This window comes from Simochromis diagramma, unplaced genomic scaffold (genome assembly GCF_900408965.1).
Source record: "Simochromis diagramma unplaced genomic scaffold, fSimDia1.1 OVJJ01000685.1, whole genome shotgun sequence".
Classification (NCBI taxonomy): domain Eukaryota; kingdom Metazoa; phylum Chordata; class Actinopteri; order Cichliformes; family Cichlidae; genus Simochromis; species Simochromis diagramma.
In genome coordinates, this window is record NW_024387477.1 from 15,606,225 (window position 1) to 15,626,281 (window position 20,057).

General features: G+C 40.4%; 1 protein-coding gene across 1 annotated transcript; it reads right to left on the bottom strand.

Moving 5' to 3' along the window:
• Positions 1-1,119: 1,119 nt before the first annotated feature.
• Positions 1,120-19,432, bottom strand: slc9a6a (solute carrier family 9 member A6a). Its single transcript, XM_040015897.1, has 16 exons — positions 18,984-19,432; positions 17,467-17,657; positions 16,194-16,271; positions 15,919-15,995; positions 15,626-15,738; positions 14,430-14,535; positions 10,038-10,179; positions 8,158-8,263; positions 7,859-7,947; positions 7,380-7,493; positions 6,821-6,932; positions 6,526-6,679; positions 6,159-6,189; positions 5,966-6,051; positions 5,488-5,593; positions 1,120-5,202 (listed from the first exon to the last, which is right to left on the bottom strand). The coding sequence occupies exons 1-16, from the start codon at positions 19,273-19,275 to the stop codon at positions 4,930-4,932; spliced, it is 2,070 nt and encodes a 689-aa protein (XP_039871831.1). The 5' UTR covers positions 19,276-19,432; the 3' UTR covers positions 1,120-4,929.
• Between the last annotated feature and the right edge of the window lie 625 nt (positions 19,433-20,057).

Below are 20,057 nucleotides of genomic sequence, written 5' to 3' on the forward strand. Positions count from 1 at the left end.
TGTAAATCCAGGGTACAGACATTCTTGAGCACACTGGAGGGAGTTGTTCCCATATTAGGAGCACGTTACCTGATATCTGGCACAAATCATGCCCCAGGAGAGTTAAACGCCATCATTCCTGGCAGGTTAAGATCCAGACTTTACACTCACACTACTTTTCTTTAAAAAATTGTTAGTATTTTGTTTTGGTTTTTGCCTTTAGCTCTATCCTACCTAAGACTAATGAATCAATACAGGTCATCAGTTACATGTAATGAATATAAAAATATGATCAAACTGGAAAAATGGAGATCATTGAACAAGAACATGAAGGTGACCTGGATTTTAAAGCCCATCTCAGAAACTTAATATCACGCTGGCAGCGGTGGCATGATGGTTAGCTCTGTCGCCTCACTGTTGCCTGGGTATGAATCTACCATCTTCCAGGTTGGGCCTTGGTAGGCTCCAGCACCCCCACAACCCTGAATGGGATAAGCAGAAGAGAATTTGATGGATAGTATCACACTGGATTAAAGGTTAAGGAGGCTTTTAACTAAGGCTCAGTATAAAATCCAACCCTTTAATCTACCCCAGATTTGGGTTTAAGGAAATAATTAATGTGCTCTTCAAACTTTTAAATTATAATTGCTTAAAATAGAGTTGTCTCCTTGTAAGAGGCTGTGTATGTCTACAAGCTGTAAGCAGTAGATTCCTGTACTCTTAAGTTATTTTTTAATAACGTCCAGAGGCAAGAAAACTAAAACAAAGTATGTTTTTCTACCATCTTGCAACCCTGACTCTAGAGTTGGGAATGCAAACTACATAATGTTTTAAAATGTGGATTATTAAGTCAGCTTGAAGCCAAATTTTATTCCTCTCTAAAGTATCTGAAATCACATTGGATGCCGGCTCAGACTACCTGTCAGACTTCTAACGTAATTAATATTATAAACCGATTATTACACTGTAAGAAAATCCCTTCTCTGATTCATTCAACTCAAATGAAATCACTTCTGGCACTAAACTCATTTCATGTTTCTCAGGATGGGATGATCTCAAGAGTTCACGGCTTCATTCTTTTAAAGCCCAGACATCCACAATAAATAAATGAACAGTAAAAGAGGAGGCCATTACAGTGAGGGCTTTAATCAAAAGCACAGGCTTCTGTTTATTGACCGTTGCACGCAAATGAACAGGTGAGAGTATATTTACACAGATGTAAACAGTCAGTACCTGCAACACAGACAGGAGAGATCACAATGCCTCTCTCCTGTCTCTCTCTCTTGCACATATACCCACACATTCAAATCCTCATCCACATGCAGGCAGTGACACACACACACACACACACACACACACAGACACATTCACACACAGAGAGTTTGCGGTATAAAGATAGAGTGGACTGTCTGAGAACACGGAGCACAGCAGGCTTCTTTGGTCAGCTACTTCAGACAAGATTTCCAATGATCAAAGCATATCACAGGTCACCATTCAGAGAGCAGAGACAGAACACGTACTGGCAGAGCAGTAGGAAAACACCAAAACCTCTTTTACTTTTTGCAGATTTCACATCTTTTAATGTCTCAAAGAACAGTGGATCACAATATTCCTTGTATAATTTTTCACTTTTGGTTCCCACTACGCCAAAGAGTCCATAACAGCAGAGGATAAATGAATCATGCCTGTGCACAAGTCATGGCAACGGCATTCAAGCAGCAACTTACACACAAAGTACCTGAATGGCGAAGCAATAAGATGGAGCAATGTGGGAATATTCCTTCATAAAGTAGCACAGAAAACAACTTAAGATGAATTCACTGACATGAATTTGCAAATCCCACAACCTTTCAGTGTAAGTAATATAAAAGTAACTAAGATAAAAACAAGAGTAGAAAAAAATAAACAGAATAGAACAGCGCAACATTTGTAATAAGTGCAAATCATTCATTTTTCTTCACTGTGTCCCTTTTTCAGAAAAAAAAATATTCAGAAACACACTTACACATATAAAAAACAAAACAAAACTGTGAGATCAACAAATCATATATTAGAAAATGTGGAGTTTAGAGACATAACTGATAAAAAAAAAGAAGAAATAAGAAGTTCCTGCACAGCAGAAGATAACTGTGGAAGGAAAAGCGATATCTAGCATGCCTTCTCTTCCTTGTACCTCCGTATCATCCCAACACATGAACGCTCAACAACAAGAGCCTAACAAGCCCCCCAGTCACCCCTTCTTCTCCCTCTTTAACCACATCATCCTCCTCAAAGATCCATTTTGCATACACACAGTATTTTTTTCTCTTTGGGTCACTAGGAGGCCAAAACAACAACTTTGAGAAAAAAAAGAAAAGAAAAAGAAAAAAACGCCATGATTGCTTCAAGTCATCAAATGTTGTCTAGCTTCAGTCTGCATCAACACAGTGTTGCCACGGTGATGTGCTATCAACACTTCCTGTTAAACTCACATTAACAGCTGCTGTACTCCGCACCCAAAGGAGCTGACGACACCTTCCGTTCTTCTTGTCCACGCACTGAAATAGCCCCAACAGCGAACACTGACACAAGGCTACAAAGTCAAATGTAACACATCCGGCCAGGAGTACCTTTGATACACTGCATGTTTCTCTTTATGTGCCTCTGTGTTCATGGTCAACCATTAGACATCAAAAACTCTACTGTGTACAGCAGACAGAAACACCCAGCATTTATTAAACAGCTATTGTTGCTCTGTTCTGGCAGTCTGCATAATAACAAACTACCACAGTGCCACTGAAAATATCTGCTGACATGTGGACGGACTGATTAATCCTGTGGGCTTGTCTTTTGAAAATAACTTCATACAACACAATCGATAAATTCACAGCTGCAGCGGTTGATTGATTAACTGTTCTGCCAGTAAATAAAATAATTGTACCGCATTCATTTTAATACCAAATGAATGATCTGAGAAATGCGGTTGAACAAAGGTAATGTTATCTACAGATTCTGAAGACTTGCGTTACATTTTTAATCAGATAATCAGACAAAAACAAAACAAATGAAATAAGTAGAAAGATGTAATTTGTCCAAAAAAAAAAAAAAAAAAAAAAAATCAAATAATTATAGTTTTTCTTCTGGCTTGTAGTGACACCTCGACTTTTTGGGGTGTCAGCAGCCCAGATTTAGAGAGGTGCACCTTCTCTCTTATATAATGAAACTAAACTGCTCAAAACTCAGAAGCACGTCTCTTTCTGGAAATCATGACCAGCTTCAAAAAAGAAAACTGCATTGTGGACAGTTTCATGTACTTAACTAAAGGAGGAGAGCATTTACCTGTTACTAGAGGCTCGTGCCTGGATGTAGTTTAATTAAAATAGATCCTAAATTAAACAGCTCAAAGACAGTTTGTAGATTTAATTTCAAGTAATGATGTAAAAGGAGCATTTCTGTGTTTCTCGATGTTTTGGACACCACAAGACTAGAATTGTGTTTGGTTATATTTGACAGAAGGCAGATATCTTTAATCTTTACGGCCCATTGTTCAAAAAAAACGGGCAACTCACATCACATTGATCTTCATGAATAAAAAATTTACCTAAATCATATTTTTTTCCTGAAACACTCTTTAAGGTCTGTGCAACTCTGATGCGCATTGTTCACTACTCTCATTTTTTTTTATTTTATTTTTTTTTACACCAAATAATTTATTAAACAACTGCTGGCAGATGAATGAATTGCTGTTCGCAGCCCTACCAAAAGCAGATAGATAGCTCTCATTAAGCACAATATCAGTTGTACGCTCTTAATACCACTGTAGCAGATAATTTAGTCTCAGATTCATGTATCTAGATGTGTTGTTCAGGTTCATTGAATGAGAAAATATAGACTAGAAAATGGATATGAAAAAGGTGATTCAGCTCACAAACCTCTGTTGCAAAAAGAATACAAAACACTTTAAGGTCATCTGCATTCAGATTTCATAAAATGTAAAAATGCAGGACAGAAATGGCACTAAGCGTTCTCGCCTCATCTCATTTGGATCTCGAAACAACAGCCCTTCGTCCTGCCGTGAACGACAGCAGCCTCTAAAATAAGGTGTAAAGTCTCCCTCTATGTCACAGTCAAAGGTCATTGGGAGAGATCCACATGTTCACTGCCTGGTTACACCGCAACACTGGCATCACATTGTTACACACTATTTACAAGCAAATAGCACACAGACTGACAGCCCAAACACGCACTAAGTATATTGCTACCTTATGGACAGAGGTCTTTGTTTTATGTTCAGCATTTTTTTATCTTTTTTTTTTAACAATGGAAAAGTGAATGACTGACCATATTGAATCAGCTCTGCTTAATAGAACTAATCCAGTACTGGGCTGCCAAAAACTACAATTCCCAGGCACTTGATTGTAACCAAATTTACAGTAATGTTGTCCACTGGGTCAGCTTGCCTCTGACCCACAGAGAGAAGGCAGCAACATTCAACACAAAAGCCCTCAATCTCCCAAACTAAGAAAACAACTAGCATCCTCAGCATGCATATAAAAGTTATAGTACTCTTGGGATATACTTTACACCGACAAGTTAGCTAGTGGTTGCATTTACACACTGACACATGCTGCTAGATCTCTGTGCAATGCTACAGTAAGGTGACACAGAAATTTAAGCTGAAATGATTTAAAACTGATTTATGAAGAAAAAAAACTGCAAATAAATATGACTATATTACAGTAATGGCAGAAAGGTGTGGAAATAAGCAGAAAGACAATGAGGTAGAGACGATGATTTGCCCCATAGAATATGTGAGAAAATGTGGCAAGAAGGATGGAACAAAAGTGCTAGAGAAAAGGGAAAAAAAGCAGAGAGAGGTGATAGGAGGAGACTCGGGTACTGGTCTTTTGCTCAATGGCTCGGGTCAGGGTGCGTCGGACGGTTGTCTGGGTCTGTATTCAAAGACTACTTTCACATCCGCATGCGGTGGTGGGGCTCTGTGAAGGGCGGCTCCGAGTCGTCCATGGGCAGCACCAGGCGCGTGCCTCTCATCACCAGCTCGTGATCTCCGTATGCTAACTCTCTGTCCAAGTCATCAGAGGTGGCAGCGCCGGCAAAGGCCGGGCCGCCGCTAGTGTGGGCGCCACTGGCGTCTGTGCTGACTGTGATGTCGCCATATGTCAGGTTGATGTCACCGTCTCTCAGGATGAGGTCAGAGTCGTCATCCTTCAGCTGGCATTCGTTCTGCAGGAAGAAGAAACACAAATTGTTCAAAGAAACACAACAAATTTGGGAAAAAAGGATGTGACTTTAGCACTCCATAGCTGTTGGATGAAATTGTGTTCAACCAATACAATTATAATTTTGTCCCATGCTTTGTGTTTCCTTATCCATCCAATGACACAATGAAAATTGAAAATGAAAACTGAACCGCTGATTCATGACCGTTTTCCATCTGGTAATATGGGATTAAAAAAAAACAAAACACAGTTCAGTCAGAAATAGCTCTTGTATAAACCAGCGTCTGACCTCAAAGGCCTGAGGGCTGGTGAGGAAGCGAGCGAGGGGGCCGCAGCAGGGAGGCAGCGTGGCTGTGAGAGGGGGGCCGCTGTGAGTCAGGATGGGCTTCAGGTAGCTGGAGGGAGGCTCGAGTCAAGGACATAATGCGCGTGAAATAAGCACTAAAAGACCGCTATTAGACACAAAAAGAAAGCTCCTGGTACGGTGTGATGAATGCTTAATGAATCCCAGTCCTCAGAAGAAAATGTTCCAAATTAAAGTAATTTCATAAGGTAATTTATTTTAAATGCATAGAACAGTCTGACCTTCATATTACAGAGCCAAAAGATGACCTAATGTGAAGTTAAGTCTGTAAGTGGGGCTCCCTCTGCTGCTGGTAAGTTGAAGTGAAGTCATTAATGAGTTATCACATATTCAAAACACTACATGTATGGTTTATTTGAAAATTATTTCTTGATATTAATAACACTAATTAAGCAAAGGATACTTGTGGTCGAAGTTGTACCAAATTCTGAAAAGCCAGGCACTTTCTTGTTTGGTGCTCCTTCTCTCTGAACCTTCACCAACACTCATCTGGACAAAGACAGACAACACTGTTTAGGTGTCTTGGTTTCCTTTACAGTTACTTTCCACCAATTACATAACTACAACTCACACATGTTTATAAGTGCCACACTCACAGAGTTATCTTGATCCGAGTCCACTCCCACACTGTTAAAGAAAAAGAAACACGTGTAAATCAGCTGCAGTCGTAAGCTGTCAGAGCAGAACAGTGCTGTGAAGCATGTTTCCCCCGTTTTACAAGTTCACCAGCAGGAAATCTGCTTATTAAAAAAAGACAAAACAGAGCAGCATACATTCTTCAAGACGTTCAATAATCTTTCGAATACTTGCCTGACAGGATAACTAGATGAGTTAAACACCCGGCATCATAAAGTCAAAATATTTATAGACAAGCATCAGATTTATTTGTGAAATTTCCCCACTGTTAAAACAAATGCTAACTGCAAATCCAGTCTGGACTTTGCAGAGGAAGGATAGGCATACCGTATGCGCTGGCAGGACAGCATCTGAGTGGTACCACCCCCACAAATCCATACAGTGAAGAAGACCACGAGCAGAGTGGTGGAAAACATCATCTGACGAGCATATGTTGCAGTGTCCCTGATGGACAGTGCAAAGGTCATTGCACCTCGCAGGCCTGAAAAGCAGAGCATGGAGAATGTTGTATACAAGATGAGATAATAAGCATCTCTGTTGGTTATATTTCACTCTGTTAATAAAGGAAAGCGCTTTGCTTAAGACGGCACATAATAAACATCCTTATCCGTACACCACTAACCTGCAAACATCATCATGTGCTGGAAGTTGGATCTGATCTTGTTGCGTCGTCCCAGATTAAGAAGGAAGGAGAGAGGGTAAATGTTAGCGGCTCTTCCTATGAATAATGCTACCTGGGTAAGAACATGGTTAAGGACAAAAGCAAATGAGGTGTGCTGTCTCCTGCCTATTTACTACTTGGTGGTTAGTTGTAATAAACTTCTTTTGTTCCCTTTAGGGAGTGAATCATCTGCCTCAATCTTACCCTATCCCTAGCATTTTCTTCTGTTATACCAACCCTCTGCATGTCCTCCTTCACTTCAGCCATTAACCTCCTCTGAGATCGGTCTATCCTTCTGTCTCAAATCACCCTGGATGCTAGTCTCCAGCCACTCCACCCTGCCTACACTCTCTTCTTCACCTGTCTTGTCCACTGTGATGCTATTTAAACTCATCTGCCTGCACTCTCGCTACTCCTTGCATGGTCACCTTTCCATCTGTCTCCCACTGCTGTAGATAATGCTTCAAACCAAGGATTAACATGGCTTATGTGAACTTGGCAGGGCCATGTAAAAAGATACAAAAGCTCCAACGATGAACATCGGATTGAAGACATGGTTTTGGAACGTGAAAAGGGTCAATCCCATGTAGGAGAAAATGAAGTTCTCTGCCAGGAAATTTAAAAGTTCAAACAGCTGCAAAAGAAAAGAAACAGCATGCTTTACATGACAGCTGATATCCAAGTATAGATAGATGTATACAATAAAAGAAAAAGCTAGAGTTTCCAATAAATGCTGTTAAACTTGGATTGCATGACTGTGATTGTAATTAAACTTAAAATGCCGCTTTTTTATTCGCTATGTCATAAACACATGGAAAAGTTTTGATTTTTGCGTCTTTACCTGTTCAACAAACCTACAATAGCAGATAACTGATAAAGCAATCTGCAGTTTTTGTTTAATTTTGAGTCTCCATCGCCCTACTTCACCATAAAACAAAACAAAACAAGGAAAACGCAACACTTAAAGCATCTAAAAAAAGGAACTGAATAAGTAGTGACCTGTTTGGTTCTGTCCTGAGACTCAGGAGACAGATTGTTGTAGGTGTAATGGGCCTGAGTGATTCCACAGAAGAGTACTGCTACCACACCTGCAGCACACCAAAGGGGGACGGAGACACACAGAATAAAGATGGGATCAATACGCACTGATTTCTATATGCTCTGATGCATAAAGCTTCCAGCTGGACACAATTACTATTATTATCTAAATTACTAATCTCATTTTTTGTTTTTGATATTCTGGTAATTACAGTATGCCATACACGTAGAATGTGTGGATCTGTGTGCGTGTGTGTTACCTGTGAAACCACAAGCCTCAGCCAGTAAGAATGTGCTCCATGACATGAGAAAGAACAGAGCTGTTTCCAACAGCTGGAAGTCTCGCAGCTTGGTAAATTTAGTCACGTGGACACCACCAGTCAAAGAATTTAACGACATACTCAGATATTGCTAAATCCATTCATGTTGACCTTTTTACAAATAATTCAATTCTAAGACATTTAAAAAAAAACAAATAAGAGAACCAATAAAGTTCTTCTGCTTTCCATTTGAAGTCTGAAACTGTTGGCTTCTAATGAGGTTAATGTCAGAATAACGTTACACAATCATTTTAATCAGCTTTTTTTGCATTTATTCTACATTTTCATATAGTATTGAGAATTTACTGCATGGCATAACTGAGATACTGATGATAATGTAAGAAGCTAACCATTTTAGAATTTAAAACATGTAGACCGGGGCGGAGAACTCCAGGCCTCGAGGGCCGGTGTCCTGCAGGTTGTGTCCTTGAGCCAACACAGCTGATTTAAATGGCTATATTCCTCCTCCCAGAGGCCTGGTAATGAACGGCTGTATCCCAATTCAGGGTCTGCAGCCTTAAAGGCCGCATTTTAAGGCCGATTACGTCACAGCGACGCGACGAAGGCTGTCCCAATTCGAAGGCTGCTCGAAATGCGGCCCTCAGATGCGTCCTTCATTTCCCTGAATTTTAAGGATGTGGCGGTGTAGACTTCGTGGCCCAACATATCCCAGAATGCATAGCGCGGCGGTGGGTGTGGATAATTTTGCCGAAAAAAAAACGGCGGATGAGGGGCGCCCGAAGAGTAAACTTTAAGTAAGTACTGAATATTATGTCACTTATTTATGTGCAAATGTTTAATAACGAAGAACATTAAAACATTACTGTTGGCCACATGTCGGCAAAGTTATGTGACGTTAGTGACGTTTGTACTAATTTGGTTTTACAGCCTTTACTTTAAAATATACGCCGTTCAATAGCTGAGCTTAATCTTACAGAGAATGATCAAAGCTCATGTAGAAACAAACAAACAAATGAACAAAAGATTGTCTCAAATAATGCTGAAAAGTTTCCAGCTGTTAGTATCATGGTTGCCAGGCAACCTGGGCAGTGCGACGGAGGCTAGACCGTCCCATTTCACAAGCCTCGCACTTCCGGCCTTAGCGGTCTTTGAGTACGTGGCCCTTGTGGGCCGTTAAGGCTGCGTACTTTAAGGCTGCAGACCCTGAATTGGGATACAGCCAACTAGTCATTTGATTCAGGTGTGTTGACCCAGGGTGATATCTAAAACCTGCAGGACACTGGCCCTTGAGGTCTGGAGTTCCCCTACCCTGACGTAGACTATCACAGAAACATTCATGTAGCCCCGCTCAGAATGTAAAAAAAAAATGACACAGATGCTGGCCAGCTAACACTAAGGCTTTGGTGTAGTTAAATCTTCCCCTTTATGTCCTTAATAAAATGGACACGAGAATAAATTTATTCGGTTAATGGTCACTGTGACCTTATAAAACAAGTCTTTGGCTGTGACACAAAATTCATACGCTAACTTTAGCAAGGGAACAAACAGAATGAAGTGATAAAATATTGATGCTTTGTTCCAAAGGACAAAGGTCCGGTCTGAACAAAAACTTTACAGGTTGAGTTTAAAATGCCAAAATAAATTGAAAGAACCTTCATGTCCCTTTTTGTAGTTTGGAACTGAATTTGATTGCACTTTTTATGTACTTGGTTTGAATGAAATACACTATTAGGAGTTCCTTGATATTTATGGCACATGTGCGTATGCTCATTAAGTGTCTGTTTGCTGTTTAAGCACTGCTACAACAACATGTAACTTATCTGAATAAATGATACAACCAAACAAACGAAAAAAGATATGAGAGCGGTGACGATTCCAGTGGCGACTCCTAGTGCAAATGAGCCGCTGAAAACTCCCAGGAAAATCCCAAAAGACTTCAACATCGCCATAACCTCAAAGGTGTGGCTGTTGTCTCCTTCTGGTTGATATGCTACTATAGAGCTGATATGAACACAAAATACAAACATTTAGTGGCAAGTATTTATGCAATGGCAGGGCAAATATTTATAAGTGTACCATATACAAGTTAATGCCTGCATTTGTCACCACAACACAGGGTAGTGTATCCAGGCCAAAATTCCAACCAGTAACAAAATATTTCACAACTATAGTAGATCTCTTTTTTGAAAGCAGCTCAGGTCTGTCTCTGAAGACCTTTGCATCTCTAACTTGAATGAGTTCATAAAGAGGAAAGGAGAGTAATGCAGCGGTCGGAACAAAATCACACTGTATTTGGATAGTTCAGTATTAATACTTGACTAACAACTAAACGCTTTGGTTAAAAGTCTACTGAAATGGTAGACTGTTATAAAAACTACATTTCTAGTGTATACAGCACATGCAGTTAAGACCGCACTAAGGTAGACAACCAAGGTAATCTCTCTCTCTCTCTCGTATGTGTGTGTGTGTGTGTGTGTATATATATATATATATATATATATATATATATATATATATGTGTGTGTGTGTGTGTGTGTGTGTGTGTGTGTGTGTGTGTGTGTATGTATATACAGAAAATCTTATGTATGCAAACACGCGTTGCAACTTCATATCTTGTGCGCGTTTTTTTTTTTTTTTTTGACAGCGAATGCACACCTGCGGACCACTTATGTGCAGCCCTGGTTATATAGCTTGTCATATTGCATATATTTTTCCTTCCTACGACAGCCCGACGGGCAGGGCAGAGATAGATTTTGGTAGCCCGACTGGAAAAATCGCTAGCCCCAGGACGTCGGGCTAGCGATTTTGCGAGCCCTGTATCTGATTGAGGAATCACTCATCTTTGGAAAAGAGAGTTTATTACAGAGAAATGGCTCTTTCCAAAATAAAAGCGATACTATACGCTTCTTCTGGGCTATATTCTCAGCAGCATATTGTAGCGGGTCAGGGCTGTTCGGGGTTCTGTTTGTACAGTTATGTTTTGTTTATGTTGCCATAGTGACGGGTGACGCCCTCTCGCTGCGACGGTGTGTCCTTCCGGGGTCAGAGGGCGCCCTGTGTGTTGTTGTTGTTGTTGCTGTGCGGTTGCCGCGCTGAGCAGTTAGCTAGCGACAGTGTTCTTCTGCAGATGTCAATAAACGGCTGTGCTCCCTGGCTAGCTCACGGAAGCAAGACCAAACGACACCTCCGTCTCCTCCTTGTCTGAGCTCGCCACAATCGTGTCAGAAGTGGGATGATGGTAGCACCCCATGTTCTGACCCGAGTGACTTTTCCCCCGCCGGCCGGTGCGCCAAAAGAAGGCACCTGGACATTTGCAAAGTGAAAGCAAAACACAAGCGCAAATTCAAACGCGATTTCAATATGTCACACATTGACAGTGGCTCACCGATGCCAATGACATAATTACCCAGCTACATTTCCGAAAGAATGCAAAAGCATTGACATATATTTTTCCTTCCTATGATAGCCCGACGGGCAGGGCAGAGATAGATTTTGGTAACCCGACTGGAAAAAACGCTAGCCCCGGGACGTCGGGCTAGCGATTTTGCAAGCCCTGTGTTACAGGCATGGCCCTTTAAGGATGAAGCCTGATGGGAAATGTATTCGGGATGTGTGTAGCGGGACTGCCTGGTGTGTGTGTGTGAAGAGAGAGAGCGGAGAAGGGGGAAAAAGTAACGGTTAGCTACAGAAGAGACGAAAAGAAAATAAATAAGAGGAATATAATAACTCCCTCGACAGCCAGAGTTGTGTCGGCGATGCTCGCTGTGAGTAAACTGTTTCAGCCCACTGTACGCGGTGTTCGTGCCTTAGAGAAGAAATAAAGTTCGGTGAACCATTTTTCCTACGCCTCCTTCGATCTTTTTGCTAGCGGAGTTGACCTGTATAGTAAGCTGTTGCCGGCTACGAGTCAGTTACGGAACCTTCAAGTAACTGCCAGAGGTTTCCTTACTACGGTTCGGGGCCGCGGATCTGGCGCGGTAACACCTGTATCTGATTGAGGAATCACTCATCTTTGGAAAAGAGAGTTTATTACAGAGAAATGGCTCTTGCCAAAATAAAAGCTATACTATACGCTTCTTCTGGGCTATATTCTCAGCAGCATATTGTAGCGGGTCAGGGCTGTTCGGGGTTCTGTTTGTACAGTTATGTTTTGTTTATGTTGCCATAGTGACGGGTGACGCCCTCTCGCTGCGACGGTGTGTCCTTCCCGGGTCAGAGGGCGCCCTGTGTGTTGTTGTTGCTGTGCGGTTGCCGCGCTGAGCAGTTAGCTAGCGGCAGTGTTCTTCTGCAGATGTCAATAAACGGCTGTGCTCCCAGGCTAGCACACGGGAAGCAAGACCAAACGACACCTCCGTCTCCTCGTTGTCTGAGCCCGCCACAATCGTGTCAGAAGTGGGATGATGGTAGCACCCCATGTTCTGACCCGAGTGACTTTTCCCCCGCCGGTCGTGACCGGCCGGTGCGCCAAAAGAAGGCACCTGGACATTTGCAGGACTTTGTGTGGGGTAATGGGGTCGTCGAGGACGACTGACCCCTTAGGTGGGGGCTATGTAGCGGGTCAGGGCTGTTCGGGGTTCTGTTTGTACAGTTATGTTTTGTTTATGTTGCCATAGTGACGGGTGACGCCCTCTCGCTGCGACGGTGTGTCCTTCCGGGGTCAGAGGGCGCCCTCTGTGTGTTGTTGTTGTTGCTGTGCGGTTGCCGTGCTGAGCAGTTAGCTAGCGGCAGTGTTCTTCTGCAGATGTCAATAAACGGCTGTGCTCCCAGGCTAGCTCACGGGAAGCAAGACCAAACGACACCTCTGTCTCCACCTTGTCTGAGCTCGCCACAATATTAAACATATCAGGTCCCCATAAGGAGAATCATGTGCTAACGGCTGTCTAAATGACTCGGGTAAAGTTTGTAGCATGCATGCTTGTTGTTTTTGTCTGCTTCCACTTGTCTTTGCACTAGGATGATGTCAGAGTAAACGTGCAGTCATATTCGTTGTGTTCCCACTAGTGCTGTCAACGTTAATCTCGTTGAAATGACCTTAATGCCAGGACAAGGCAAATCTCCGTTAACGAGCTACCCCTGATCGCCCCTAGCGTGGGGCTAGACGGCCAACACGTTAATGAGCTAACTGCGCTAACACACTAGTTCCCACCCATGTAATTGAGCATTGCATGGCACATCCAACATACTGTTTTACTTTAGTCCATGACGCGCTTACCTTCAGGGTCATACGAAAACCAAAATAATTCCAAACGCCAGATCTGAATGAGGGTGGGGGAGGTTCAATTTGCCATGTTGCAAGGAGAGATTAACTTCTGTCTCTTCCTTCTGACGATGCTGTCTGTGTTGGGACAGTGCAGCCTAGGTGGAGTAGTCGAACGCAGATTCACTGAGCGCTCAACACAGACAGCATCGTCAGAAGGAAAGTTGATAAAATAAATTACAAATTTTGTATTGTTCGATACATATGCGTACCGAACCGAAAGCACTGTATCAAACGGTTCAATATCGATACGAGTATCGTTGCACCCCTAATATACACATATATATTTTTTAACATTATGCTGAGGTAGTTTTGTGCTCAAATGTGCTGAATATGGCAAACGTTTATTTCCAAATAAGAGATTCAGAGCTTTGAATAAATAGCTGTATAATAAATAGCTATTTGAACCAAGTGTCACAGTAAAATAACATTTGTTCACCCTCTCTCTTCACAGCCCCCACACTCGCAGAACAAATCACCAGGCATTTTGTCTATAAGCATTCTGGCTTTCTGCCTTTCCCTTGGCTCCCACAGTATCTTCAAAGAAAATAGGAATGTGCTCTTAGCTGACTCATAACATCAAAAACATTTAACCGATAACAGAAAAAAAAGAATAAATAATGCAATGTTCTGCATCTCTGGTTGAATAGCCAGAGTCTTAAAAACAAATGGCCAGTGATTTGTCATGTTTATCTCAAGGCACTGCAAAAGCACACAATGCCATGCTCTACTTAGTGCACCCGTTCAACGGGCCGGTCTGAGTGTCTCCACAGGGCCGGGCCCCTCCAATCTGCCTGCGCTTTAAATTTACAATTCTGTGGAAATTACAGCAGTTCCATGTGGCAGGGGACAAAAACCAAGTCAAGTGTTAGTTTAACAAACATGTTTCACATTTAACAAGGTGTTATTGGGAGCTGATACCAGGTTAGTAAAAGGTCACAGGTCCATCAACAAAAAAAGAAAAGAAAAAAGAAAAAAAAAGGAGACAACTTACGAGGACAGAACCACGGCCACGGCATCGTTAAGCACACTCTCTCCAAACAGTAATGCATAGAGATCCACGTCCACCTGCAGCTCATTAAAGATGGCCAGGACTGTCACTGTGAGGCACAGAGAACATACGTCAAAATTCATTTCCAAACGCTGCTATACAATGTTGTGCAAAAGTCTTGAGCCACCTTTATTTCTTTACATTTTGCTTGGAATATGGGTGCAGCAATTTATTGCAACATCTACAAACATACATGGAAATATGGTATATAAGGGAAAAAAACAGATTTTGTACAATTTTAATGAGCTTTAATTGGTAAGACCAACTTTATTATTTAAAGCTTGAACTCTCTTAGGCAAAGCCTTCTTGTCTTTTCTCTAAACAGTCTTCAAGAATACTTCTCCAGGTTTCCTGAAGGATATTTAAAGCTCTTCTTTTGGATGTTGGCTGATTTTGTTCAATTCTCTGAAAAGATGATGCCACGCTGCCTCAATAATGTTGAGGTTCTGGCTCTGGGGAGGTTAATCCATGACAGTGTTCTATTGTGAGTTTTTCTATCCAAGTATGCTTGTACAGCACTGGCAGTGTGCTTGTGATCCATGTTATGCTGAAAAATTAAGTCCTGGCCAATCAGACAGATCAGACTCACTCACTTATGCACCTCTCTCCTGACCTCCTCCATACAGACTGACAATGGCTACAACTTAAAAAAATTCAAATCTGAATTCATCACCCAATAAGACTTTTTTGGTAATGATTTCAGTCCAGTTGGCATACCTCAACTTTTATCTCTATTCCCCTACCATTTCTTATGAGGCTTTGAATAACAGTATATGGACTCCTTGTTAAGTAATGTCGAGACAAAACCAGTTCATTCTTTGAATTACATACATTTTTTACTTTAATTATTCATGGCTCAGTCTCAAGGTGCTGAACAAACATAAAAACATTCAGCTGAAAATGTCGGGGTATAAAGACTGAAAATTAGTAAAAAAGCAGTCAACTCTAATAAAAAAATCCTATAAAAAAAAAAAAAAAACTTTGAAAACCCTTCAGCACAACTATTGGTCAAGAACACTTTTACTGGATGCGGTGTGGTGGTGGAAAGGCCTTTTGCACAGTACTTTAGTTAATATATGTAACAATGTGCTTTGAGTTAGTAGAAGAAAACTTTTAAATCTGAGAAAAATCATATGTACCAGGGTCTGTGGCAGAGACAATGGCCCCAAAAAACAGGCAATCAGTGAAGAAAAAGTCTCCATTCAGCTGGCCCACCTGCTTCATTAGCGTCACACAGCCATACATCAGCAACCTGATGGAAGAAAAGGAAGAGCAGGTGGTTTTGTCCATCATCATAAACAACAATAACTTTAAATGTGCATAGTTGCACAAGGGTTGTAAAATCACAAGGATGAATGGCTTTCATGTTTTTGCTTTTTTTTTTTTAATAATAAAATATTTTTTTGTAATAATTGCAAATTAAGTCTCTTACCCAATAATAAAACAGGAAATGACTGTCCCGAGAAAGGCGTAAGCCAGGATGGATCCCATGTTCCGAAAAAAATGTCTCTGAAAGACAGAAGAGTTACCAGATCAGCAATCAAATGCATAAATACTATAAAATAAATTATTCATCTTGATGAATACGTAAACCCCTGCGGTCTATAAAGAGACCACAAATGGACATGAAGTTATTTAATTAAGAGCCAAATACATACTGAAAATGTGTATTTAATAAATGTTGACTTTTTATATGATATACTGTACCCTTTTTAAGCTGTAGCCAGCATGGAAGATGATAGGCGGTAGAAGAATATTGAAGAACACTTCAGGGTCAAAGGTCACCTGAGTTATACAAAACACAGAACAAAATTACAGATCTGCATCAAAAGAAAATTAACAAGTTGTTTTCATTAATATTTCTTTCTATGCTGTTGCATTTTTGGATTGACTAAAATATCAGTTAATCAAAAATGACCCATATGGGGCATCATGACACAGCTTCCAGGACAATAAACAAAAAAACTACTATAATAGTAAAATCACATGTTACAGAACGAGGACAGCTTCTAGCCACATACATATACACACACTAAGGCTAATGCCATTTTAGATGCTAAATCTAGAGCAGTGCTACATTAAAATCAGTATGTGGATTCAATCTCTGACAATGGATTAGATGTATTCATGTTTGGAAAACAATCCTCAATTTCTGAGCGTGAGATTATGACTTAAATAGATTAAACCTGTTCAGCAGATTGTTTACTTGTTTGGTGGTTAGAATAGCGTCAAGAATACTGCTTGTATGTAATTGTGCAGCTGTTTAACTGACAAAGTACAAAGTGACAAACACACCCCAGCACATGACAACCGTAAAACAAGTACTTTTATGGTTTCTTTTACATTCTGTATCACTAATAAAGGCATTCTGCCAGTTATTTTAACAGAACATTTCAGGCCCTGTTTAATAGTCTTCAAACTGATTTGATCTAGATGTAGAGCTATTGTTTTAAAATTGAAATAGCTACTTAATATTGATAATAAAGAATTTGTATTACATAAAGAGAAATACAAATCGTTCAGCTTACAAAAAACTAAAACCACCATTTAATCCCATTACAAATTAACCTATGATTTCTCTCTTGCATTGGTTAGTTATGTTGTATTTAAAATATCAGAAGGGAAACGTGGGGTAGCTGGTTTTGATCATCGGTGCTTGTAGATTTAAACATCTGCTATCATTTCAGTGTAAAATAACTGATAATTACGTCTTTGCTGATGATTAAATCATCTGATTGCTCCAGCTCAGGGGTGGGCAATGAATCTTCTCAAGGGGATACAGGAGAAACTGGGACTCTTGTGGAGGGCTGTACCAATAACTTATACACAGATAAAATTAATACTGAGTTCAATTTACTGGCACTGTCCTCCACAACAGTCCCAGTTTTACATAGTCCCTTAGGAAAATAATTACCCATCTCTGTAACACAACTGCTTGTATGTGGACATCAAATTCAAATAATAACACGGCACAGTATACCTTGCGCAGCATCTCATTATCCTTCACGTCGTTGCCACTGATCTCCCCTTTCAATGTGTACTCGTAGAACTTGCCGCTTACATTGACCAGCAGAGTGGCAGGGCTGGCATTGACCTGGCAATTCAAGGTGATGTTGCCACCATCCACAGGAACATGAATGCCATAACGCAAAATCACTCCAACAATTAAGCCTGGGGAAAAATTCATAAAAACGAAAGACAAAAAAAAAAAAAAACAGGAGAGAGAGAAGAGTCGATTAATACAGGATTTTTAACAGTTTATGGCATGTCGCCACAGAAACGGATGGCGAGTGTAGTTTCAGGCTACCTGATACTACAGATGGTATTAAATGTTTCAGTGGGATTCATTTGTAAAAAAAAAAAAAAAATTAAACAAAGGTCTACTCTGAACATCACAGACGTACCTAACAGCTTTGGATCTCAAATTAAAGTCTTAACACATCCATGTGAAAATAAATTACCCTATCAGATACTGTACCAGCAAATTAGAATTTCAATTAGTTTAGATTAGATTAGGCCATATTGTCTCCAGTGGGAGAAATTTGTCTTGGACAACCGAGGGGAATATGTCACACAAAATCACACGTCTGGTATCCTGTACCTTTTTTCCAGAGGACTCATATTCTTTATAAAAGATGTGATTTATATCTGTAGTGATTTTCCGGCCTTTCTTTATCACCGACTCTTTAAATATCTCATGGAGAGAAAATGGAGGCAGGATGACAATCATCTTTCCAGCTATTTTGATCAAATTTTGGATTTGTGATCTGATCTTGACCTAAAATGCTCAGATCAAACATCTGTTACTATTGGCAGTAATGCATGGTTTGGTAACCATGTAGTAGACAGTAATGTCACAGCAAAAATAATAGCATAATGTTACTATCCACCCTATGGAGCCTTCATAAAAACTAAAAGTGAGTGATTTGTGAATGTCTAGACTCTAAAAGCTCTGCACAGCCAAGCAGAAGTTATTAATTATCTGTTAGATATGAAGCAGCTGGGTTGTGAGGCAAAATGTAAATGATTCTACGGTGACACGACCACTTCCTCTTCTACAGGTTGGAAGATTTGTAACAATACTCCTGAAATTCAATATACAGAAGTGGAAGCAAAGTCCAGTTACACACTCATGATTGGCATTTGTCCAAATAATCACTTGTGACTTGCACGAAAAAGCAAAAGCAAAAACAAAACAAAAACAAGTTATTTAAGAACTAAAATTCAGTAGGATTCATAAGACAGTATTTGTCGAAATTGCTTAGGTGCTGAGATGTAATTTCTAAGACTAAGCAGTGTAAAAGAGGCGTCCACTGTCGTTAAATTACGCTTGCTCAATCACAACACAAACCGGAACAGTCCTGCTGCATAAATGTGTTAAAAGGGGCGAACTTATCAAGCCTGGTGTTGACATTCGTCTGTTCAAAATCTAACTATTAGGACACAATGAGTGTAACAGCTCGGATGACGTCTCTCTGTCACGATGGACCATCTTACCATAAATCATTGCCAGCCCGGTTTCGTGGAGAAACCTGAACCGCCGATGTTTGAACAACCAGATGGTCAGGATGGTGAGGGTGAGGAGCAGGATAAAGATCAGCAGGTCAGCGCTGTCTTGTCTGTGGCTCTCCTCAGCCTTTTTCTCTGTAACGATGTTCTCCATGGCACTGTCTTCCTGAGGTGATGATGCTCGGCAAACACTGATGCAAACAGGCAGGCTTACTAGCGCGAGCAGCCACAGCGTCCTTGTTGCCCTCCGGGCACTGCTGACAGTCACTTTAAACACCATTTCGGCTTTCGGCGGCCAAATGCTGCAACGTCGCCGAAGGTAAAAATAAACTTGTGCAAATATTATTCATAAACGAAGGGGAGTGGACAACAGAAAGACGACAGCAAAAGAGAAACCAATTCCGGCCCGGAAGGGAAAAGTAATTTTTCCAGAAAGTGTAATTTTATGTTTCAAATTAAAAGCACACCACCGTACCGTGGATGGTTAAAATCAACGCCAGTGGAAAAATTTAATACCGCAAAAAGAAAACCTTCTAGATAAATAAAAATGTCTATCTGGCAGTTTTCTTGGAAGTTTGCTTCTTATTAGCGATGACAGTTTTCCCCGAAATCTTTTATTATGAAATATTTGACGATAGCGTGTTTACCGGGAAGTGAGTCCAACAGTCCTTTAGGCTATAGATTTGTGTCGTATTAAAAAAAATAATAAAAATAATAGTAAACCAAATATAATAACGAACTTAGCGTTTATTTTAGATTACGGTTTAATTACAGTTTAATTCTTAATAGAATAACTTTAAATAAAAAATAGCCGCATATTTCCTGTGGTATTTCCTCTTTCCTACTTCCTTCCTACTCTTTTACTGACAGACCATTTAGCGTAACGATACGAACATCAAATAATAATTTTAAATATTTATAGATACATTTAACTATATTGGATAAAGAATATTCGTTATTTTTTTGTTTTTTTAAAAGTACGATTGACAAGTCTCGTGATACAGATGGTCGCGTGGGACGTTCCAAATTATCGGAATTTTTATATTCTACTGTCATGCGCTG

Coding starts and splice junctions, on each gene's coding strand:
- slc9a6a (XM_040015897.1), bottom strand. CDS start 19,275: ATGGTGTTTAAAGTGACTGTCAGCAGTGCCCGGAGGGCAACAAGGACG. Junction 16,272..17,466: donor ATAATGAGATGCTGCGCAAG/GTATACTGTGCC, acceptor TGTATAACTCAG/GTGACCTTTGACCCTGAAGT. Junction 8,264..10,037: donor CTGGAATCGTCACCGCTCTC/ATATCTTTTTTC, acceptor GGTGGTGTCCAC/GTGACTAAATTTACCAAGCT.